General features: G+C 40.7%; 3 protein-coding genes across 4 annotated transcripts; 1 reads left to right on the top strand and 2 right to left on the bottom strand.

Annotated features, from left to right (window-relative positions):
• Positions 1 to 732: 732 nt before the first annotated feature.
• LOC115687361 (probable E3 ubiquitin-protein ligase RHY1A) lies at positions 733 to 2,423 on the bottom strand. Of its 2 annotated transcripts, none has more exons than XM_030612888.2 (3): positions 1,845 to 2,423; positions 1,632 to 1,747; positions 733 to 1,267 (listed from the first exon to the last, which is right to left on the bottom strand). In XM_030612888.2, exons 1-3 carry the CDS (start codon positions 2,016 to 2,018, stop codon positions 973 to 975), a joined length of 585 nt encoding a protein of 194 aa, XP_030468748.1. In that variant the 5' UTR covers positions 2,019 to 2,423; the 3' UTR covers positions 733 to 972. The 2 variants fall into 2 exon arrangements, with proteins under 2 accessions (XP_030468748.1, XP_030468747.1); XM_030612887.2 differs by having other exon boundaries at positions 1,632 to 1,750.
• A 3,427-nt stretch (positions 2,424 to 5,850) lies between these two features.
• On the top strand, positions 5,851 to 9,561 carry LOC115687362 (small nuclear ribonucleoprotein SmD3b-like). Its single transcript, XM_030612889.2, has 5 exons — positions 5,851 to 6,095; positions 8,647 to 8,699; positions 8,795 to 8,861; positions 8,948 to 9,004; positions 9,338 to 9,561. The coding sequence occupies exons 1-5, from the start codon at positions 5,937 to 5,939 to the stop codon at positions 9,398 to 9,400; spliced, it is 399 nt and encodes a 132-aa protein (XP_030468749.1). The 5' UTR covers positions 5,851 to 5,936; the 3' UTR covers positions 9,401 to 9,561.
• A 2,925-nt stretch (positions 9,562 to 12,486) lies between these two features.
• On the bottom strand, positions 12,487 to 14,552 carry LOC115687360 (peptidyl-prolyl cis-trans isomerase CYP28, chloroplastic). Its single transcript, XM_030612886.2, has 2 exons — positions 13,862 to 14,552; positions 12,487 to 12,782 (listed from the first exon to the last, which is right to left on the bottom strand). The coding sequence occupies exons 1-2, from the start codon at positions 14,535 to 14,537 to the stop codon at positions 12,574 to 12,576; spliced, it is 885 nt and encodes a 294-aa protein (XP_030468746.2). The 5' UTR covers positions 14,538 to 14,552; the 3' UTR covers positions 12,487 to 12,573.
• Between the last annotated feature and the right edge of the window lie 10,901 nt (positions 14,553 to 25,453).

Raw genomic sequence — 25,453 nt, forward strand, 5'->3', positions numbered from 1 at the left:
GGAAAAGATTCCTCAATGAAAGGGGGAGAATACACGAGAAACTCATTATCGTGCAGAAGGTATCAGAAACGAGTGACCCCATCCATTATGTAATTGACAATCGCGCACTCTTCCTTACCTTCGAGATAAGATGTAGATTAGACGTGCTCTCCATTCTCTTGTTTTGTTTATGGAAAAACGCGTTGACTGGGCAGATGCGCAGAAAACATTTTGATGAATTGGTCATCACGAATGGTATCTTGTACATTAAGTTAAAGTTTTCATGCGTCAAGGTAGGAGATTTCTTCTCACTACAAACTCAAGTGTTCGTGAACATACAATGGCTCCCTGCTATCTAAACTCACGGGTGCACCTCAATGGTTTTTTGCGCGGTTGTAAATTTCTGAGTGCCAAAATACATGCATTTTGATTTAGACCATGTTGGCTAGATTGCCCACGTTATCAAAGTTATCATCTCCATCATTGATTATTGTGATGTGATAAACTTAATCCAGCAATTAGTATAAATTAACCAACCCCACATCGCCTTTACCGCCAACCCGCCGCCGTCGCCTCTGCCACCCTCCGATGCAAATAGACGTTAGGGGGCGACAGTAGAAAAGTGGGTGGAGATGATGGTGGTAGTGACGACGGCAGAGAAAGTGGGGATCCGACGGCGATGCAGCGGCGAAAGATGGTGGCGGGCGGGAGGCGGGCGGCTTTTATTATCCTTGTGTAGTGACAAAACTGATATCACGCGCAATTCTAGTTTATTCTACTTTTGTGAAGTATGTACAACATCATCTGAGCTTTGTGCCACTCTGCAAACAAATCCATCATAAAGTTCACCCATGATTACATGCCAATATCATTCGGTAAACAGATTCAGCAATGCTTTTCTGAGCACACGCAGCAATTGTATCCAGCAAAGTAAGAACACACATCTATCATATCTCTCGCGGCCCCCTCTTCTGGGGGGTCGCTTCAATGGTGTCATGAAGAGACAGCCATTCTGCAACAGGGGCATTGAGAGTGGCTCTCAAGCCAAGGGACCAAGCACCTGGAGTGGAACCGGTGAGTGCACGGTAGGTGTATCAGGGTCTCGCCGGCCCTGAACGAGTCCAGGCAGACGGCGCACTCCTCCTGGTCCGTGGCCTTCCAGCTCAGCTTGCCCCAGCTGAACCTCTTTGTCCCACCACCCTTCTTCAGTCCATTCCCAGGGACCACCTCTCTTCTCAACTGAGTATCTCCCTCCTGTTCTCTGGTCCTTCTACCATCTGCATTTGATCTGGCAATTCCCACACGCCAGACACAACGACCATAGGATTAGAAACTGAACAAGGATAATTGAATAGAACATTTGAGGAGCTGCCCAAAAATATGGCGATGAAAGCTGATTCAAGAAATGGGAAGTTGTTCCTCATAGTTAGGCTAACTACCATGAACATGGAACTTCGAGAATTACTAGAAAACTTCAATTTTGCCGAGGTGTGTCTGTCCAAAACCTGAAGTTCTTTTACATTTTTACGTGACCAAAATCCATCAAGAAACCCACAACAGAACCAAACCGATTCGGGCTTTTCAGTTCGCTAAAACTCAAAGAAGCAAATGTGCGGGCGTGCATAGGATGGAGGATAATCCACATTTCTCACCTTCTGCACTCTGATTTGATCCTCTGTGTCCTGAGCTTCTCATCGAGCCTCTCCTTGGCCTCTCTCGCCACTCCTCCAAGCTTCTCATCTTCGCAGCCGCGGTTCATCACGCCCCTCTGCTGAATTTTCACGCAACAGCCCAATGAATCAGAGTCACTGAAGCAAACACGAGGACAGGAGACAAAACAGAACACTCTCAAAAGGGGTCATTACAAAATAGGAGCTTGAGCTGTGATGGTGAGGCTCGTGGCTTCTTGAATGCAAGGACAGAGAACACCGCCTGACCGAGCCGTAAGCCGCCGTGGGCGGCGGATCTGACCAAGCCCCTCCGCTCTGGTGGAGCCTCCTCCTCCGGGCACATTCAACTCCAGGAAGCATTCCAGCCATTTTTCAACCAACTGCTTCCCTGATTTCTTGTTTCTTTTGGGCTCTGCTCGCAAGAAATCAAGAAAGTAGGACAAGAAAACCAAAGAAAAAGAAGCCGGGTGGTGAAAGAAAGAATCGCACGCGTCCCCCAAAAGGGTGCAGGCTCACACGGGAATTCCTCAGATCTAAGGAAGGAAACAGAGGAGGAACAGAACCCAAAGAAAGACCAAAGATCTTTCAACAGAGAAGATGGGGAGGTTGCAAGTAGCAATCAAGACATTGGGAGGGCGCCTCTCACGCACAAATCTGTCAAAGGAGCAAGAAGATGTTGGGGGCAAGTGGCCGACAGGAGGATTCAATCATTTTCCTTTCGGATGCTCTGTCATTGTTGTATAGTGAACAAGAGAGCGGAAGAGAAAGAGAAAGAGAAGGGAGAAGGAGGGGAAGTTTCGCGGCAGGTCACAAGAAACCACGAGCGCAACTTCCGACAGTCGTCGGTCCACCACCGCCACCAAAGCCCGGCCTGACCACGCAGCCGGCGCACCACCTGCTAGGTCCGGCCACGTGGCTTTGCCTATCGGTCTCTCTCTCTCTCTCCCTCTCTCCCCCTCCCCTCTCCCGCAATCCTTACCACGAGATTAACATCTTGTGACCGGTCGATCACTGTATCTATGTGACACGCCTTTTGTCTAACGTGATATTTGAATTTTGAAAACACTCATTTCGCCGTACGTTATAGTGAAATTAAAACCAGACTTTGACAATATTCATTACGAGTTCGTGGTAAATCATGATGAACCATATTAAGCAAATGACCAAATTGTGAATTCCGAAATACATCGAATTTGAAATCGCGATTTCTTAAAAGCTCCGTATTTTCCAAACTTGAATATTTCTTATCTTTAATAAATTGAGACTTTGGAACGAAAAGAATCACATTGGATTATGGAATGATAACCAACAAAGTTAGTTAATTTCAAGAAAGCAAAAGTTAATCCGATGAGGACTGGAAGTGCTGTCAATCGATGTTACTAGCATCTGACGTAATTCTTGTACTTACTTATTCTCTTTGACATGTCAAATCAATTATAGTTTTAAAACTATAACGGGTTTCTTTAAATACAATTAATGGACTCATTAACTGTCGAAGTTGGACCTTCCCGATTTATTTCCTATTAGTCGAGATTATTACCTTATCATATGTTGCAAGCGCAATTGAATTAGCTTTAATAGCTTCCCCAGAAGCTAACATAACAAATATGGGTAATGCCATGGGTAATTCATGAACTTTTGCTCGGTGTTTAGTGTAATTTCTAAATTTTGTTTTTAATTAATTTAATCTCTGAATTTTTTGAATTTGGTTCAATGTCGTCCTTGCACAAATGTTGCATGGGATTGACGACCGGTGCTCAGTTCATCAACCCTTCCATGGTTCACTCTCCTCTTAGTCTTCTACTTTTAAAGAAAATTTCAATTTTTTTTTTCGAATAGGAGAAATCCAATCCGACCTTTTCCCACCTCTTAGAAGGGATAATTATATTTGAACTTTATTTAGGCTAGGGGTGAGCAAAAGAATTGGATCGAATTGGGAACTGGATCAAATCGAGCAGTTCTAGGTTCCTCAAATTTGGAACTAGTGAAAATCAATCCAATGTCCAATTCCCAGCGTGGGCCTACCTACCCGGATCGGACCGAACCAATTTTTTTTAATTCTTATTATTCCAAATTTCCAAAATCCTAATTTCCATTTTCTTTTCGCTCAGACTTAGTTAACACGCTCGTTGCTCACTCCTCCCATTTTCACTTCTCTCGGTCTCAGTCACGCAGTGCTCACACCTCCCTCGCGGCTCAACACCTCTTGGACTTGGTTTTTGATGATCGTTATAGTTTTGTTCGTGAAGATTATCAATATGCTGAGCTTATTACAAGCTTGTTCTATTAATATTACTCGTGCAGTAGTTGAGACTATGCAACAACATTTATGGTCTTGCAATAAAAAGGAAAAAAAAGGTCAGGGAGATACAGCCGGGTCCAGATCCCGGTGGGCTAGTTCTCGATTTCTAATTTCAGGGTAGGAACTAGCCCACCCTAGAATCGATCACCATAATTTGGGCTATGCTCAAACATGGGCAATGCTAGACATATTAAGAAATTTTACTAAAACTCTCATATTAAATGATGTGTCCCTTTTTTAATGGGTATTGAAGCAAGTGGTGCCCATGTATTGAATGATCAATGTCCAATCAAATACCCGACACTTCATTTAGTAGGAAAACTTTAGTATATCTAGCATTTCTTGTCCGGGCCATCATGTCCGAAGACGACCCTTAATGCCAAAACGTAATGTGAAAAAATCAACCCCTATAATTAAAATACGAGATAGAAATAATAAGGTACGGTATAAAAAGGGGTATATACGGTCATTGCCTGAAAGTGCGAAAACATCTATGTAAATGTGATGGCAGCTAAAAAAAGATATGAGCATGATTTCACCGAACGTTTGTTTCGAAAAAAATATTGCAAAAAATTTATGAATTATATGCTTATCTATACTCTAATCAACCCCAAAAAATAAAATAAATAAAATAAAAGAAGGTATTGGTAATGGTATGTAGTCAAGAGATCAACAGATGATATGTCTATTCATTATTAATTCGATGAAATGCCACAAAAATTTGTATCTAAAACAAACATTCAACATGTTATCCAATAACATCCGGATATATATAATCAAATTAATAATAAAAATCAAGTGTTTTTATCTTGGGTGGTATATATCTCAAACAATACTTCTCTTGTACTTCCAATTTGTTTCTCTACTTATTCTGTGATTATTTATAGATTATTAGGATAATGACACAAATAGTTCCTGAACTTTGGCCTAATGTGCAATTTTGTCCTTGAACTTTTAATTTGTTCAATGTAGTCCATGAACTTTAGCCTAATATTCAATTTGATCCCTGAACTTTTAATCTGTTCAATGTGGTCCCTGGACTTTAAGTACATATTCAGTTTAGTTCCTGAACTATATGAAAATGTTTAATGTAATCCCTAAACTTGAATTAATAGAAGGACTACATTGAATATTTGATGTAGTTTAGGGACTAAATTGAACACGTACTAAAAGTCTACATTGAACATATTAAAAGTTCGGGGACCAAATTGAACATTAAGCTAAAGTTTAGGGACTACATTGAACAAATTAAAAGTTTAGGGACTAAATTACACATTGGACAAAAATTCAGGGATTGTTTGTGTCATTTTTCCTATATTATTTAAGCCTAGACATGGCCACGGGCCGATTTCGGCCTGGAACCAACCCGGGTCAAACCCGGGACAGGCCTGTTAACCGGCCCGTGGCCTACGGGCCCGGTTCCGGGCCCGATTCCAAAAAAAAAAAAACTGCAGTAGGGCCTGCAGAGGAAAAAAAAAAACTGCAGTTGGGCCGGCTACAGACGTGCAAGACTTGCTGCTTTTTTATTTATTTATTTTTTCGGCCGATTCTGAACCGGCCCGGAACCGGCCGGTTCCGAACCGTGGCCATGTCTATTTAAGCCCACCAAAACCCAAGAGAAAACGGTCGTATACTAATTTAAATTGCACATTCGGCTAAATTTGAAGGAACACATCGAACAAATTAAAAATTCGGGGGCGATACTGCATACTGGGCTAAAGTTCATGGATCATTCGTGTGTCATTTTCTCTTTGATGAATATTTATAGATTATAAAAGCCCACCAAAGCCCGAGAGAAAATGAGCGGGCTCGGGCTTGGGCTCGGGCTCGGGGCTCCGACCCGTCCAATGATGACCTCCAATTCAAATTAATCACCTTTACACGAAGCTTAGGGTTCAGTCACGAGCTGCTGCTGCTGCTTCTTCGTCTTCTTTGTCTTCTTGCTGTGTTAGGGTTTTTGAGCGAGAGAGAGAGAGACAGGAGCCATGAGCAGGAGCTTGGGGATCCCGGTGAAGCTGCTGCACGAGGCATCGGGCCACATCGTCACGGTGGAGCTCAAGAGCGGGGAGCTCTACCGGGGGAGCATGCTCGAGTGCGAGGACAACTGGAATTGCCAGCTCGAGAACATCACCTACACCGCCAAGGTTACCTCCCCCTCCCCCCCTCCCCTCCCCTATCATTTCTTGCCTATCAGAGCCGCTTTCGCGCGTCGCGATACATTGCTAGATCAGTCCGGCTGCTCTTTTCTTCTTCTTTTTTTTTGAAAAAAGCCTAGATTTTGTTGGTTCGTCTGCTGTGGAAGGTAGCTTACTCGTCGTCGCCGCCGCTCGTTTTGCTGATTGCGCTGTTGCGATTGTTTGGAAAAAAAAAGAAGAAGAGTACTTGGGTTTGTGTAGCAGAAAATGAAGCCAGAGAGCTTGACCTGGCCAAATTGATTCATTCGATGTGCGCATTCCGTATTCTTTTGAAAGCTACCTTAGTTTCTTTTTAACGAGGTGGTCTTATGTTTGGCGAATGAGGGTGATAATGGTCCTCATATTGGATTAAAGTATTTACAGAACGTTATCTAAAGCTGAGAGAATGGTTTGTTGATTGGTGATCCTTCTTGTCTGCCTCCCTGCACCTGTTATTGGTTACTAGAGTTGTTCTTTCATTTACTGAACTCTTGCGGCGCTTAGCCTAGATAAGGTCGGTTGAGTTCCATTCGTGTTTCCGATGCATGCCCGGGTCTGAACTCTCTTGGTTGGGAGTCAAAAGTCATTTTTCTTTACCACTCTTTTCCTTTTTAAGAAGGCCCTGGTATTGTAAATTAAAAAAAAACCGAACTTTTCGAGGGCAGAGCCTCATATTGTGTTTCACAATTTGCTGATCTTTTCTCCTGTTGCGTGCCTGTGTATCAACAATGCTATGAGTGGCACCTGGCAACTAAAATTTTCCGTGGGCAGTGCTTTTAGATGTTTAGAAAAGAGTGATTCAACTGCTTGGGACTTGTGAGCATATCATGTTGATCTGATAGTTTTGGGCTCAATAGAGTAACACAATCTGACGTCACGCGACAGTTTGATGTATTGTATAATTAAATGACTTTCCAAGCAAACGAATAGAAAAGTTAGATTAGTTTATGGCCAATGAGTAATGATGTATTGTATACATTGAAATATGACTAGACACAAATCTACTTTGGTTTACACTTGGGATGGCAATTCTTGATATGTCACGAGCAAAAGTTGCTCGAACATGATGCCGACTAAATTTAAAATTGATGCGAGTTGATATATTTTACCCATTTGCAATGTAAAGTACATTGTAAATGCATGGAAATTTCTTTATGTTGGCTATAACACACGGAAAAGTTACTTGGAAAGTTCAGAAAAATCCAATCGAACGAATCAAATTGAATAACCACGAAGTTTTGGTAGAGTTATAGTAGTATCGTATTTCACATTGGTGGGAGTGCTCTAGGTTTTTATTCATCCAGGTAGGCTTCACTAGGCTTTGAACCAAACTTGGTTATAATGATACATGCACTACTTGATATTTATCTTTAGTTATGCTTACTTATGACTAGAACAAGAGTACATGGGTTGTATTTGGAAGAAACTAAAGTAAAATAAGTTTGATCATAAAAGAATAATGTTTGAACACCCAATCTATTTAGGACTCATCAGATGAGAAATATCTGAATTTGGATTTACAAAGTGTTTGAAATATTAAATGTCAGGTTGATATCATCATAAAAACAGAGTTGGGCTCTCATAGAATTTAACAGCATAAGTTTAGGTTGAAACTATTTTAAATCTACTTTATGATACTTACAGAGACAGAGATAGGTAATACTTTTGAGCCATAATATAACCGTCTTATTTAATGTAGAAATTGCAAGTTTGACCGGAAAAGAGAACTTAAAGAGACATAATCCTAGGAGGAATAGTTCCCTTCTCATGGTAGCCCACGTTTTCCATATGAAACTCCCAAGACTGGAAAATTCTGCTCCAGGAATTAGCTTATCCAGCTGTCTGTTCTGTATTTGACTGGAGGTCCGATGGGTCTTAGTTGGCCTTTTCAATCGTGACTTAATGGTTGTTCATACTCACAGAGTACTTTATGTTGTTGATTTAGTTGGTCCATCAATGATAGGATTCAGCGAGCACTAGTACAAAATAAGCAGGGTGATAATGAGTACTGAAAACTTTGGCCTTTCAAACCCATGCCAAGCAGCCGTAGTACCTTGGTTATAATAGTAATTTTAGCAGTTAGCCTTATCAAGTACTTTCGGCATGAGCATATCTTGATCAGCTGTTGCTTTCCCCTCAATTGAATTAAAATGGCGCTCTTTAGAACTGAGGTGCGTTGTTTGACCCTTTTGAACAGATAAAAGGCTGGAGATTGTTTTTACGGCTGTAGATACTCAGTATACTATAGTTATTCAAGCCTTGAAATATGTCTAATGGCATCACAACCTTAGGCCCTGTAGAGACTTTCGACTACCTCATGGGCACACCCCTCAACCCAGGCAGCTAAAGGGTGGTCTGGTATATTCAGCTTCTTTAGAACTATCCCTTTTTTAATTCTTAACTAAATTCTTGATGCGTGGGATGGTGATATACGTGTTTGTCCATCACTTGAGTATTCCTGCAGAATCAGAAATATATCTTTCAGGATGTTTGTAAGCTTTTCTTCCTTGTTCTCCTACAGGATGGAAAAGTCTCACAGCTTGAGCATGTATTTATTCGAGGGAGTAAAGTCAGGTAATTGCTTAATTCATCCGATTCTAGCTTTAGGTTGCTAGGAATGTTTTTCATAGATGCTGACATCCTATGTATCAATGTCATGATTTTCATAGGTTCATGGTAATACCAGACATGCTGAAGAACGCTCCAATGTTCAAGCGCCTGGAGTCCAGGATCAAGGTTCCACTTTAGTTGACAAGTAGCAGATTCAGTCAAATAAATAGACGTTTCCTTCTCCCTTACAAATTGCCTCTTAATTCTTGTAGGGTAAAAGCTCAGCACTGGGAGTTGGCAGGGGAAGAGCTGTTGCAATGCGAGCTAGAGTAAGTGCTAGACTTCTTTGCACCTCCAATTCTTGTTTTTGTTCTTGTTCTTGTTCTTCTTCTTCTTCTTCTTGGGGGGCCTTTGGATTTGGAAGGATAGTCATAATACGAGTAGATGCGGTTATTTGGTGTCTATGTTGATGAATGATGTCATATACCGCTGTGATGTCTTGAATGGAATGCATATCTGCATGATGACCTTGTCTAAAAGGTTCACTGCATGAGGGAAGTACTGCAGATGGTTAGTGTATTGGGTTTTGTGTCCTCTCCTCTACTTGCAATCTCAGATATACTTATTGCATGGGCATATGAGTGATCCTAATCATATTACAGGCTCAAGCTGCTGGCAGAGGAGCACCACCGGGTAGAGGGGTTGTTCCACCTGTTCGGAGGTAAACAACCATCCAGACTCCAGACGGTCTCCTGTTCTTGATGTAGAGATGATGTGTCTTGGTTGCAAGTGAAATTTTAGTCGACAAGAGTAAATCCTTGTGTTCGAAATACATTTGGGTTGGGATTTTATCTTAAAGTAAGAGAGATTTTGAATTCATGAGCTATCTCTCTCGTTGATCAAGCTTATTGCTGGGCATTTTCTGTTACTGAATGTTAGGATGGTGGTAGTAGGACCAGATTTTTATCATTTTTCTTGGGTGACTGCGGATTTACTTATCTTAACCAAAATGAATGATCTGTGATCTTTGCAAGTAGAAGGAGAATCTCCAGTATTCCATGATTATGAAGTTAAGCAATTCATTTTCACTTCTCTGTATTCATCAGCAGGGAGGAAAATCAAATGCTGTTATGTTTTGTAGGGTGAGTATAGGACAATGTGTACATGGGTTATGATGAATGTCGGTCGTATAGCAAAAGAAACAAAATTGAGCAATCTGTTTCCCAAATAATTTAGATACAAGGAAAATCAAATGCTGTAAGGCTTGAATGGTGATTGATATGACTTAATGTATCTTTTATATAATAAGTTGTTGATGGCATGAGAAATTAAGGTACGAGTAAGTTAGTGACCGATGAGAGAGGCGTTTGCATTGTAGTCTTGGTGAATGAGAGAGGAAAAGTACTATAACTATTAATGGGCAGCAGATGAGATGATGTAGATGTGTCTATACGAGTGATTGTAAGCAAATTGAGGAAAGTAAATGGCCATGTGTGGTCAAATGCTTTAATAAACGCAGTACCATCCTCCAACTTTAGCGGCGCCTGATCCAACTCATTGGATCTTTGATCAGTTGCCTTCCGTAGCTAATCCAGTGGAGCAAATACCGATTTCATGACTGTAATTAGGGAAACTTTTGTACAAGCGCACATGGATAAACAAAGTGATTGAGAGTTTTTACAGTCTAATGCGATGTTAAACCGAATGCACGTCACGAGGTACAATGTTGTTGGTCCCTGAAGATCATTTAGTATATAGGAGTTGTGTCAGACTCTGTTCTCTCTCTATTGGGGGGAAGGTAATAACACGTATCTTAATATTGGATAATTATTAGATCCACTGTCAGTGTAACAAATTTTTTACACGCTCATCATTGGATGATTAGCATAATTCGAATGTACAGCCCGTGTACCTATGTAGTACCTCAGTTCAATGGTGCATACACCTCACTCGATTCATGCGGCTTTGCTTGAATACTCGAACGGAAAAATACGGTTTATATAACCACAGGGGTCGACATGAAAATATTGCATCATTTTGGCATATTCTTTAAAAGATAATATGTGTTTCGCAATTTTTTTTGCCGTGTGGCAACGGCTAACTTTCCCGAGAGAACGGCTAGTTAGCAATTCTTTAATTTGTGACAGTTTTTGCCAATCTTTTCGTTTATAAATTAAAAGCTACCGATCGCAGTTTGAGGGAGAAAGAGTCCAAGAAAAATCAGATTTGAATCTCCCAGATTTTGCATAAAAGAAGGAAACTCGGCATCATATTTACTCATTTTCTGTTGCCACCCTTCTACAAACTCTCTTTCTCACCTTCTTCATCAGTGACTCACCATCTGAACACCGTTGACAGGACTGGAACCGACAAATTCCCTCATCTGTTGCATCCTCCACCACCAATGCCGCCACCATCCATGTCGGTGCCATAGGCTTATACTATGCAGCAGAAGCCAATGCGCCGCGCGCTCCAAGTTCCTGAAATCAAGGACAAGTGCAAGCATTATCTCATGTCGCGCTTCGGGAGGCACAGCCGCTGCCCGCTGGAGGAAGTCATTGGCCGATTTCAGGTACGACCCAATGAGCTACGAGTTGAACTTTGACGACGGGTCGATGAACAGTTCCCCTTAAGGAGCTTCGCCTCAAGATTGACTCTGCGGAGAAGAGCAACCCTTGATGAAGTCGAATATAATTATGTATGACGATCAATGGCATTGCTCGATTGTCGGTCTTTCATGGTTCCCGGGCCTTCACCGAAGGTGGAGTTGCACATCAACAAATAAAGAGGAACATGCTCGATTGAGATAGATACTGAACAACAAAGAACGCAGTTCAAAGAGGAGGACAGAACTTTTCTCTGTAACTTTGACAGCAACTTGGATGCTGCTTCAATTTATGAACTTTTAGCTACGTACATGTGCAAATCTTTTTCACGAACTAAAGCCAATTACAATCTGTATAAGGAGCATGATTGGAGCTTAAATTGAGGGTGAAGAGCTTCATTTTCTTAAGCAAAAATGATTCAAGCATCAACATCTTCATCGAATCTCTTTATCGGCCCTTGCCCCACCTCTCTCTCCTTCGACTATAGACGACATACTCTCGAAAGATTTAATTCTTTGGAGGAACGGTATCGACCCAATTAATGCATCGATCAACCACTTTTTGAATCAATTTATAAGAATCATCTGATGATGGTAATTTTCATAGTTTGACGGTTGCTTACACGTTGGGCTGGTCGAAACATGGTCGACCAGCTACAGACTCATGCTCTGGCGGCTCTCAGCATATGCTGATCAAATACAGTGAAACTTGAAGCTCCCTACTGACTGATGCTACAAGTAGCAATCACTTCACATGCTGCATATCAGTTCTTTCTTCGGCTATAGTACCGGCAACGGAAGTTCCCATCGGTTGCTTGCCATGCGATAAATTTCTCTCGCATTGAAAACATTTGCTTGATTTCTGTGCTTGTCAAACTCTGTAGCAGAATCGAGGCCTAGCAAGACTGAGACTGGGATTAAAATCTATTTTGGAAACATGAAATGCATGTGATCACTGTGCATCATTTTGTTTACTGAAGCATGTAAGATATTCATTTTGTATGTTGCAGTGGGCATTACTTCGATGATCAACATCTTCTTAACAAATCCTATTTCATCATAACATAAGTGCCTTAACTCCCATGGTTGCGCCGCGAGCTCTTTAACGCAATTTCTTTTGCATATCACGAGGTAATACAAGTGATAATACAAGTGACAAGAATCCCTTTTGTTTTTTGTCACTGCCACTCTTCTCCGAGTACAAAATTTTGGCGAAAATGCTGAGTTTCACATTGAGTCGAACAGCATACGGAATGTACAACGAACATAACCCGATTCAATATGCTGATGGAATTAAGGTAAAGTAGGAGTCAGGGTAGGCTTCGCCACTTTGAGCTCTCCGCAATCACTGATGTAAACAGTCTTGAGAGGCTTATTCCACATTGCGCGAGCATTTTGCGCTCTATCATCGCCAAAAAACTCGGCCAAAGCGTTGAGTTGGCGAATTCTTTCGGCAGGTTTGTATGTAGGAATGGAAGCGATTGCTGTTACGACATCCAAGCCTGGAACTCAAACGTAACCAAGATGTGAACAACATGAGAGAAGGATAACATACAGAGGAACATTCTAAGTGTTCTGTCATATAACAGTAAGCATGTAAAATGCAAGGAAGGAGTCAAAATTTCGTTCAAACAAATTCTGGACAATTGTCTTCAAGAATTAAAAGAATTACTTTGAACCATGATGACCTTTTTCTTTTTGAAGTAATTGATCAGTTTAATAAACCATGCGATTTGAATTGTCTGCATTTTGCAGTTGATAAGACTGCGAGTGCCATAGAGAAAATGAAAGATCGGACAGGAAAATATATACTCAGCCCCCAAAGGTTGTCTATGAATAAAATGTCAACATCGCTGCAATTTTCGGAGTTCAATTTCGCTGAATTCACAGATTATATCTTGGGGAATAGCAACTCTACTGTTGAACGACTTCTATGTCGGAGACTCATGCCATGTCGAATCAAGTGTTCGTAATGAATTTGAGAATGCCACTTTGATTGGATAATAGTTGTATACTAGAGGATGATTACCCAAAGACAAGTACTTTCAGTATCAGGATTTGAAAAACAGATGACATCTAGGGCACTTGTTTAAATGACCCAGAAAGCAAGTTCACTGTGTGACAGTGTGAAGATTATAATCAAGGGATCCAACTGTACTGAGAATGAAAAATTGCAATGCAATGACAGAAGAGAGTGACTTCTACTTGGTGAACAAGACCAGCATCAATAGCAGCAACATGAACAATTCACAAGAATCTCAAGGATTGATAATGCAAATGCCCAGATCAGCATAAAGAATGTGATCTACTCATGTTATGTCAGATCAAGAATGTATTGGTAATGTCCAATCTGGCGGCGACATTGTTCAGCTAAATGCAAATGCTCATAACATATGGTGAGACTCTTAACATTCTTGGGAAGTACATATTCTACGCTTTAAGTAACAGTTTCAGCATTTCTCATAGATTGGAATCCATTCACACGCCACAAAATCGAACTCTAGCATTCATATACCAAACATGAACAATCAAGAAAATATCATTGCATATCACATAACAATCACCACATGGACTCACTCACCTTCAAGCACTGTGCCAAACACAATGTTCTTGCTATCCAATTGGGGACACGGACCAGGCCCTGTGGTGATCAAGAACTCCACGTTCCTGTACTCGGGGTCCATCTTGATATTGTCGTCGTCGTCGTTCTCCGACAAGCTCAGCGAGACCAACCCGGCCCTCGAGTGCCGGAGGAGGAAGGCCCGCGAGTCCACCGTCTCGGTGTTGCGCGCCAGCTCCGACAGCGGTGGCCTCACCTCGCCCTTGTCCCGCCGGCCCTGCCGGCCGGCGAGGAAGTACTGGCCGGGGAGGATCTTGTTGACGAGGGTGTTGCGGTAGGAGCTGCTGGGGGCGGTGCACATGGACTTGAAGTTGGCGACGGTGAGGGGGACGAGGTGGCCGTAGAGGCCGAGGACGAGGCGGCCGAGGGGGACGGAGTCGGCGCAGAGGGAGGCGAGGTCATCGGAGATGGCGCGGTCGGGGCGGAAGTAGTTGGGGCAGATGGAGAAGTCCATGAACACGCGGTCGGTGATGGTGGTGTCGGGCGGTGGCGGGGGAAGGGGGAGGGAGGCGGCCGGGAGGGAGAGGGAGGTGGCGGTGGCGGTGGTGGCGGTGGAGAGGAGGAAGGAGCGGCGGGTGAGGTGGAGAGGCGGGTGGGGGCGGGGAAGAGGAGGGGTGGTGGGGAAGGATTTGATCATGGAGGTGGTGATGAGTCGATGGAGTTGGACATTGTTTTCATTTTGGTTGGAGGAGAGGAGGATAATAGATTTGGTTGTCAGGGAGAAAGGAAAGTGGGGCCTTTAAAGTTTATTAAATATCTTATTGGGTGACGAAGAATAGTGCAATGCCACTGTTTTTACTGTTATAGGTTGGTCAGGTTAGCTATTTGACCATGGAAAAGTCAAACTAAACTACTCTTTACTCATCAACATCATGGGATTAAAAAGGGGTAGAAGGCTAGGACAAAAAGTTAATGTGCATTTGGTTCCTGATTTCAAACGTACCATTATTGAGATGATTTTCACTGTATAAAGCATTATACTTCATGAGAAAATAATACACTAAAGGAAGTGGTAAATGAAAAGACCTTTATATTACAAAAGCTTTCAATTTCTTGACTTTAATATCTCCAAAAATTTGCTCGTGATTTTGATAGACATCTTCGGATTCTTCTCTCTTTGTTCTGTCTTTCGTTATTATCTTCTTGATAGCCACATCGATTGATAAATCGGTGCCTTCAATATTCGCCATCTTCGATAATCCAAAACTAAATGCGTACTTTCTTTTGCATGGGCACGATTTATCAATTAATCTTAAGATATGTTTGTTTGGGAAAAATTTCATGATAAAAGAAAATGCTTTCCAGGAAATCATTTTTCAAGAAAATATTTTTTCCTTTTCAAGTTAGGGAATTCATTTTCTTAAGTTCAAGCATCCATATTTTATTTGACCGTAAATGATTTTCTATTAACTGATTATTTTCAGCAAATCAAATGCGTAAAAGCCTAGAATACATTCGGTTAAATTTTTTTTCACTCAAACAGGCTCACCCTTAATTTAAAAGGAAATGAAGGAGTGGAATGAGTTTTAGGAGTCACTCGAGTCGAATGGAGGAATCGAATGTTAAAAGGTCATTTGTTTTGTTTTTACCTGAACAACCATTATATTTTATATGAGTGTGAAAAAATGCATCAAGAACGCATATTTCTCTGGTGTCAAATATCCTTGGAAACTGTCGATGCTACTTTATTTTCAATTCCTTCTTTGATAAACTCTTGTCTAATGCCATATATGCTTAGGAAAAGCCACTTAAAGAAAGCACTCACATCCAACAATAAGACTAAGGAAGACAATTTGGGTCAAATATAACTAAAAGTTTGATACAATCACCACTGGGACCAAATTAATTATTTGTGTCGAAATGGGTCATAATCCATTCTGCCACCTCTACCTCTAACCTGACGAATCTATTACAATTAACGTCCAGGAACCAACAATTCCGATCACGATCAAGCGATTTTTACTTGACGCTATCCTTTCCATCGCTTGGTTGCTAATGATAACAGTTTAGCCACCCCAGCTTATGTTACAAATTACAATCGATTTGGACGATAGCCAAACTTGCTGCAGAATAATCATGAGGCACTACCCAAAACCATCCTTTATTGCTCTCTTCCGTTTTGCATAATGTATTTTTATTACGACTTTGCATCTCAAATCCTAAAACTTACATCTTATTAGAATACCCTCTCTTAAAAAATAGTTCAAAAATACATTAACCCCTCAAATTGCCCGCAAACCCTAAAGCCAAACTCTTACGTAAGTTTCTCTATCAACCTTCGTTATGGACTCTGTGCAATGACATACATGAGACATCGGTCAAGTTTCATTTCATGTACACAAGTTTGTCCTCTTCGACATGTCTTATCGGCCGGTTCTGGTGGCTGATAATGCTATGTTTCCCGATCCTTGGTTGTTTGTCTTTTGCTTCCCCGTTATGCACACAAACTATGTAGAAAGTAGGCATGGGTAACCTTTGAACAAGCGAAAATGAAGTACTGATCAAAACTAATTAAGCATGCACAAGTATCAAAATATTTACATGGCTTGCCGCTGGAAACGATGTGTTGTCTATACAAGGCCTGTTTGTAGAATTTGAATACATATTCAAACATTTGCAAAATATATATCAAGTTACACACTTCACAGCCCTTTGACTTGAGATGGAGAGCAAATGATCATATATTGCCGTTTCCTCATGCAAACGCCCATGGTTGATAACATCATTTAAGTTGAGAGAGGTGGGGTTTTACCTAGACACCTCCTCTTTTGCTTCCTTAGAATTAAAGCGACCAGAGAAAAGGTACAAACAACAGGTTTTCCACACACTAGAACAAAGACCAATAATGCTTAGCAACGCTAAAACGGGTTTACAAAATTAGTTTATCAAGTAATATGACAAACTTATTTATATATATAAACATGCAGTTCCCACTTAAATATCTGGCGAGAATTTGCGATTTCACCTTTTAAACTAATTCTGTAAACTATTTCTAGTATCTCTGGCATAATTTAAAAAGATGGTCATATATTGAGTTCGACAAAAAAAAATGGTCATGTACTGAGTGAAAAATAATCTCATTCACCACGACTAAGCATATTGTACAGAGGCCCCTCATCCTGTTGTATCCTCTGTCCTTGTGAAAGAAGACATGCTATCGACCGAGAGAAGAGAAGATCGAGAAGAGGCATGGGAAGACGAGAGGGACAACAAGCAATCCGAGCACAACTCCTTCCTTGGGAAAGACACCTTGCGGCTGTTCGGGCAAGCATCAGGGCAACTGCCGCGGCCTTTGACCTTGTGTAGAGCGCAACCACAGTTCCGGTGGTACGGGCGGCGCTCGATCTCCACGTCATTGAGCGACAAGCTGCCATGAATGGCGCACCAGAGCAACACCTGGGAAGCTGCCACAGTGGCCATCCTCTCTCCCTTTCCCTCTCCCTCTCCCTCTCCCTCTCTCTCTCTCTCTCTCTCTCTCCCCCCTTAGGTGTGTCCCGGTAAGTAGGTGAGGGTATGCTCGTGCCGGAGAATTTACAGTGTATAGTTGATTAGGTGTCTATTGTTGGTTTGGAAAATTGTGCGGGCTTTATTGGGGTAGTTACATATAGATAGTAATACAAGTCATAGGAACGTGAAGTGTAGGGAGTTTGTCTCCTTGGTTGGATGAATTGGAGAAAACAATGTGATTTTCGAGACGTGTTTGAGCAAAATGTGATAACCAAAACGTGTTTTCATGAGGAACGTCACTCTCTCTCTATCTCGGGCAGTCTTGAATGTGAAGCTTCCTAGGGAGAGAGAGAGTGAGACAAGAGTTCTTGGCTTTAACTTAGAGGTTTCGAATTAGGATTTTGGTCATTTGCTGTCTAGACAAGTCAGTTAAGACAGAGAGAAAGAGAGAGAGAGAGAGAATTCGTTAAGCTGAATCTTTCTAACTAAACTTTTCTTGTTGTAGTGGTACATCGACGATGCTGTCTAGGGCAACTAGGATCTTGATCAAAACGTTACGTGCCGCCTCTGTTTTCTTCCTTTGAGCCTCTATATTTTGTCCGTCAACCTGAATTTCATATGCTAAAGTTTGGAAATATTGTGGTTCCCCTTCTAAACTTCCGAATATACCTGTTTTTTCTAACCATGATCAAAGAAAATCATGCACCTAAAATCATAAATAATGATATTTAAATTATCTGAAATCTCTTTTTTTGATTTGAAATTGTTACTTCCATCTAGCATGCTTAGTTATATCTAGCAAACTAAAAACCCCCGAAAATGCCGAGCTTTGATCTATACATTTATGACCTATTCAAATCGGGTTGACCTTTTTCATTTCGAAAAATCGGTCATATTTGAAGTATGGAAATGTTTACAAGATAATATCTTTAACATGCAAAAAAATGGAAATTTTATAAATTGCTCGCAAACCTACGATAATTTTTAAATAACTGCAAAACTAGTATGCTCGACAGGCTGTGATAAAAGAACAAATAGAAATTTGAAAACGCTTGTTGACGTGTAATTTTGTCTTTTCATATTTATGGAAGTATATATGTTGTTTGTTTATACAATTTTTCGAATTGATTAACAAATGTCATCATCGGGAATTTGTTATAGGTTTACTCATGTTATCATTGCTCAATGCAAGAATGACTTGGTATAGGTGACATGATCTTTTGTTATTTTTGTTCGTTTGAGATGTTTTAGAGAGTTTTGACTTAATAGACTCGAAATGCGACTCGTTAGAGATGGTTAGTCTACAAACTGACTCGTTACAGGTTTACTCATGTTAGCATGGCTCAATGCAAGAATGACCTGGGATAGGTGACATGATCTTATGTTATTTTGTTCGTTTATAGGTGACATGATCTTATGTTATTTTTGTTTGTTTAAGATGTTTTAGAGAGTTTTGACCTAATGGACTAGAAACACGACTCGTTAGGGATGATCAGTCTACAAATTGACTCGTTATAGGTTTACTCATGCTAGCATTGCTCAATGCAACAATGACTTGGGATAGGTGACATGATCTTATGTTATTTTTGTTCGTTTGAGATGTTTTAGAGAGTTTTGATTTAATGGACTCGAAACGCGACTCATTAGGGATGGTCGGTCTACAAATTGACCCTTTCTAGTGGGTTTAGCGTCGGTCCTTGTCCTCCTGACATGTGACAGCCCACTATTGGCCGTTGTCCCCCTGATACATGGCTACCTATCTACCGTCGATTCCTTACGCTAGGATTGCCTCATGGAATAATCCTATAAACCAATCTTTTTTATCCACTCCCTATAAATGCTCCCGCATTTTACTCATTTAACATGACTTTTGGACTTTTGAACTGCTAGACTTTAGCACCCCTGTTGACCTTGGCATATTCAAATTTTGGGGGACTTCGGCAGCGAACCATTGAGAAATTCTCCACAATAAGCGACTCGACATGTGTTGCCTGTCAATTTGGAATCCAATTCGGGATTTTCCTTAGGAGGTATCGAGAAGGAATTGGAATGTAATAATATTGATTCATACAGATACATAAGAAAAGGTTCTCTATTGATTCAAAAGCTGTACCTACGGGATAGGGATAGAGAAAGAGGAAAAAACTGAAGATTTCACTCACATAGTACTTTGGATCGAAAAATCAAATTTTTAATGGGTCAGATGTCCTCCTCTCAAGCTCTATCTACTTCATCCTGCTTACGGTGTTACCGCTACTCCACGCTGACCCTTCCACAATAACTAGGAACCTCTGGAGCAAACCTTCTCAACAACTCACGATCCCGATAATTAAATTAATTAGCAATATCAAACATATGGATGACTAAAAATCATAATAAATCTTATTGCATAAAAAGTATCATAAAAAAGCGTATACTATACCTTGCATTATATTGTTTTCACCAATAAAGAAAACACAACAACGTAATTATTCAAATAAAGGTTTGACTTTTATCAGGATAATATATAACTCTACCTTTCAGTGAAAAAGTGACACCCCCGACATTGCATAAATTATATATTCTTTAGGATATTACACATTTACCTACCAAGAGTGGATGGTTAACATAGGATGGCTGGCGTTCGCATTAAAAATAAGAATAAAAAAATAAAGATTAATAAAACTTAGAAATTTATAAAAATTGCTCACCTTAGTGTTGGCCATACCACTTCGGATGGTTGGTATTCACGACAGCCATTTCTGGCCAAAATTGGCCGAAAGGACTAGATTGGCAAATTATTAAAAATTTTAGGGCTAAATTGAGACAATTGATAATTTACGACTGAATTGATCGTGATACGATAAGTTTAAGATTTTTTTTTGACAATTTTCCCAAAAATAGACCTCGAATTGATGAAAACTAACTAGGATGGTCCAAATTCAACCTACCACAAACATCAAATATGTCCTCATCTGAACAAAATACCCGCTTTGAACAACACCTCACGCGCTACCAAAATCTTCATGGCTGTGTTCAAATGTGTCTTAAAACTATGTTACTTTCATGTTTGAACAACACTTAACACTCATCAAGCTCAGGTATACTGTCTCTAATTACGATGTGTAGCAGGGTGAGGAATTTAAAAATTCTTTATTTTCTCGAATAAGTACATTTATCAGTTCATCTAGAAGCTTAGGTAAATGACGGGCGATTTAATATTAAAATCATTCAATCATGGCTATGTTCATCATGTCCCAAGATGAAGGAAGACCCTGTATTTCTTATGCTCGATTTTGTCCCTAGCACTGTTCAACACCATGCCCTATTTGCACATCTGTTGACAGCTGTCCTTCCCTTGTTCTTTACAAGGGACCAAATTAAGAGGCTGAATTAAAAAGAGCACACGCTTTCTCTGTTAAACTAATGTATAGGATTAAATATGTTGAGGAAAATAAGCTTATAGATATATATGTTTAAATTTGGACAACGAATTCAATTTTTTAAAGATTATTAGAAAGATTTAGCTTATCAAATCGTGATTTGAAGTGTAAATCTCGCTTTTGCCCCTCGATTTACTTACACCATTGTAAATTCACCCGGGACTCTTCATGAAATTTTATTGAGCAAACTTTGAGGTTGAAACCTCTTTTAAATTTGCTTTGTTATATAGCGACATGTCTCGTGAATTTTCTTGATGAAAATTGATTAATGATATTGTGGTCTTGTAAATATATTGCTTACAAGACATCAGTCACAGGTCGCCTACCTTTGACTTATATCATCGGTCAACCTTGAAGGACTTGCTGGAAATTAGGTTAAAACCGTGTATGGCAGCAGCAGCATAATAATAAATTATAAATAGAGTTTAGTGATGAAAAAGCAAGATAAGTATTGATGAACAAGAGACGGAAGTGAAGTTCCAAGGCACTTGAGACTTTGAGAGGAAACGTGATATTACATGCTTCAAGCCTTATTCGTGTCAAAGTCTATCGAGTCATCGCACGTATTTTATCAAATAATTTCGAGTTTTAGCAATATAATCATGTAACGGATCAAACATGACGCGACGGAACAATATTCATGAAATTGTGTTAGACTCATAACATTAGAAGCCGATCGCGGCTAAAAATTGTTTGGCTCAAGATGGATATCACGCATAATCTCTTGGAGGCCAAATCACCTAACGTCCCATGTCTCGCCTAATTTTTTGACCACCCAAGTTTATAATCTATGTCTTGCTCAAGTTAGTGGGCTTTTGGATGATCTTGGTTAATGATTAGTTTGTACATGTTGAACAGATATTGATTGACTAAGAGTTTTCTTGCTTCTGAGGAGAAAACCTTCTGCAATTTATCTTGCAAGAAAGCCTGTTTTTATCGAAAGTTAGGAAAAACCCCGGTATCAAATAAAGCGAGAGTGCACCAAATATCTAATCAATCTTTGCATTTTTCTAACACTCGGCTGTCTTCATTTGTACTTAATTGCAAGCAACACCATCGCTAGTCTTTTTTTTTTGTAAAATAAGCATAAAAGGAATACTCCTACAAGTATTTAAATTGACTTCTTTTTCTGTAATAACTGTCAGATACTATCCCGGGCCGGCTCGGCGCACCTGATTAAGTCCACCCGATTCGGTTAAAAACAGGCCATCTGACTCATTTCCTTGTGATCCAGCTTCTAAGAGAGGTTGCTTCGGATGGAAAGATGAACCCAAATATTGAAATGGCACAGACATTTATTAGGTTAGGAAGAAATTTCTGATAAATGCTATCGTTTATAGTCAACCCAATGGAAGGAAGAAGATACAAATGTCCTTGGCTCCATCATGTAACTCAAAACGAATGATTAGATTCTATACACAAGTTCATCCAGCACACCACATATGAATTAACCAGAGATAAAAAGTTTGAGTACACAAGACAGCCATTTTCTCCAGGCAATCTAAGTCGATCAAGGACTGCATGAACATGATCTACGTGAGCCTTGGACCAAAAAATGGCATCGCACCCATCATTCACACCTCACACCCTTTCGATCAAGTTATTTTCAAGAGTCTTAATCCACACATGTCTCGGTAAGATACCACTGACTTATTCAGACAAACCAAGAGGAAAAGGAGGTACAAATTCAAGCCCTCAAAACTTACAGGAAACGCTAGACCTCTTGATTGCAAGAGCCAAGTCGACTCCTCGGCGCCGTCGCCGGCGAGGAAGAAGGAGATGTGGGTGCAGAGGCCATCAACGCCAAGTTGCCCTCGCTCCACGACTTTCGCATCGGGTACGACACGCTCATGCTCTTCAGGTTCCCGTGGGAGCAGTTCTGGCGCGACTTGTGGAGCGCACAGCTGCAGTTGCGGTGGTACGGCCTCCTCTCAATCCCGCCGTCACACCCGGAGAGACACCCCTCGTAGAGGGGGCGGAACAAGCCCTCCGAACCGCCGGTCGCCGCCATTTAATCAATCTTTGTTTGTTTTTTTTTTTATCACCTTCCTAAAGAAAAGTGCACCACCAACGCCACCACTCGAGATGTGTTCTTGAAACCCTTTGTGGGCATTGGTGGCACCTTTGAAGAAATGGTCGTGCTGTTCATAAATAGTCCAAGAAGAAGGGAACGAATTCGGGTTTTGGTCGTCAAAGCTCGTTATGCGGAGAAAACATTGGAGAGGCCGTATCTTGTGGGGTGGTCATAGACCATGAGCATCAATTGTGGGGTCTCTTGGTAGCTTCTATTTCGGAGAATTTAAGAATATATTATTAGTCATAAAACATTAGGAGAGCAATGGAAGTGGAGTTAGAAACAAGATCTTCCTAGGAGGTTTCGCAAGTGAAAGCCATATCATTGGAGTGTCAACACATCTTTTGGTTCGATTAAGGGATATTTCTGGCATCGCGGTTGATTCCCATTTCTTGAAGGGAAATTAGGGTTTTCCATTTCATGGCTGTCCATTTTAACATTTTCAAATTGGTAGATGACAACAATGAAAATCGATTCGCTCGCCACATGCTAGCACTTTCTTGGCAAATTCTCGAAGAATTTTGTCACGTGTGATGTATATGAACTCACGTTGAAAAGCTTTTAACTTCTTCAATCTTAACTATGATCGACGGGGTACAAACATGGATGTCACCGATGATTATGGTATGCCGAAAGATGTTATGGTACAATGCCAAGAAAATTTAGATATTTTGTACAATAATGGTACTAGTAAAAGACAAACTTTTCTTCACTTGCTAGAAAAGACATAACGTGATTTGGTAGTTTGCAAAATCATTGGTACAAAAGTATTTGTTGCAAGGGTTAATGAACGCCTCGTTTGAATAGAATAGACATGAATGATAAGGGGGAGCTATAAAAGAGTTTCTCCGATGGCCAATTTCTAGCAAATTCATATAAAAAAAAAACATGGGAAACACTCTTTATTATAATAAATGTAGAATTTAAATAAGGGCTCAAAGTGGAGCCATGTTTTTAGGGCTGAGCATCGGTCTAGGGTCAACCCTGGACCTGCCCAACTTGGCCATTCCTAGTCCGGTTCCCAACGGGTTTGGATCGGTCTTTGGTCCTGAGACCCGGACCCTGCATTGTGCTGGTTGGTCCTCAGTTCTGGGAGTTTATGGTTAATCCAACGCGTACTAACCCTGTATATACTATATATATAATATATATTAGATACTATATGTTATGTGCTTGTCTACTCTAAACCCTAGCACTTCCTCCTCCGTTCTCTTCTTTCTTATGAAGTTCAATTTGCCATGTAGTTTAGAAAGTAGAAAGAAACCCAGCCCTAATTCAACCAAAAAAAAAATAAATGGAAACCCTCTTTGGTCGCCTCGCTCTGTTCGCTCGCCGCTCGCCTTTCTTTGCTTGCCTCGCTCGCCTCTGTTCACTCACCTCGCCGCTCACCTCACTTGCCTTTGGCCTCTCTTCGCTCGCGTCATGAGCGTAGCTCAGCTGGATAAACGTACTTTGTTAAGTATTAATTATGTGTATTGTTTGTTCTGTTTTCATGTGTTCAAAAGTTAAGCGATCATTTAAGAATTTAAAAAAGATGCGAAGTTGTATAATTCATGATTTATATTGCGTATTTTGACCTTCTTATGGTTTAATTGTATTTCACGTGCTCGTTTTCATGGTTATATTGATGTTTGATATATACTGGTGTTCATAATTTGGTTGCTCAATATCGCATTGTTGATGGTTATGTAATTTGAAATGGTATGTTTGTCCTTTCAAGGAATACAAAAAATGAAACAAAAAAATAATCGGTTGGTCCCGGGTTGACCTTGGAACCGGACAAGAACCATGGGGTTGGTCCAATCCTTGGCCCCTCGCTTACTAGGGTTGGTTCTCAGTCCCAAAAATTAGGGACTAATACTGTGCAGGTTGGTCCTTGGGTTAGATGCTAGACCGGCCCAACCTGGACCATGCTCACCCCTACCAATTTTTCCAAAGAGGCTTAAAGCGGTTCTTGTTTCAAATAAGAGCCTGAAGTGATTAAAACAATCTCAAATAAGGGCATAAACTTGCCGGTCAGCCAAATGTTCGCCGTCTGGCGAGCATGTGATATTACCGGCAGTTGGAATAGGGGCCTTTTTGTCCAATGGGTAAAAAATCACAAACCCTAAAAAAAAAATAATAAAACCTTGCTTCTTCCTTCCTTCCTTCTTCCCCGTTCGTGGAGCGTTTCTCAATCCCTTGTTTCCCATTCTTCTTTTCTTTCCAAAGAGGACGACGATTGCTCGAGCAAGGCACAACTCCGTAGCGGCATTGCGATAGCCAGACACTTACGTGTAATCATGGGCTTCGATGCTCCAATTTCGTGATTCTCTTCGATCTCGGCTCACGTTCTTGGCTCAATGATCTCCCTCCTTGACGAGGGAACTTGATACCCGCTCCTACAAGTTGACCTTTTCTTGTCCAGAGTGTTCTGTCCTATTAGGGTCGAGTATTGGTTGGAGCTATAGCTTGTATTTGGTTTGAGAAAGTTATATATATACTTACCTTACCAAAAAAAAAAAAAAAAAAAAAAGCTTATTTGGATTGGCAAGTATCTGCATTAAGAATTTTCAGTCCGATGTAGATATTTTCCGGTGCATTTCCGGAGAACTGTGAACCTCCCAATAA

The sequence above is a fragment of the Syzygium oleosum genome, unplaced genomic scaffold, assembly GCF_021117445.2.
Source record: "Syzygium oleosum isolate NSW1041296 unplaced genomic scaffold, Sole_v2.1 Sole_v2.46, whole genome shotgun sequence".
NCBI lineage: Eukaryota > Viridiplantae > Streptophyta > Magnoliopsida > Myrtales > Myrtaceae > Syzygium > Syzygium oleosum.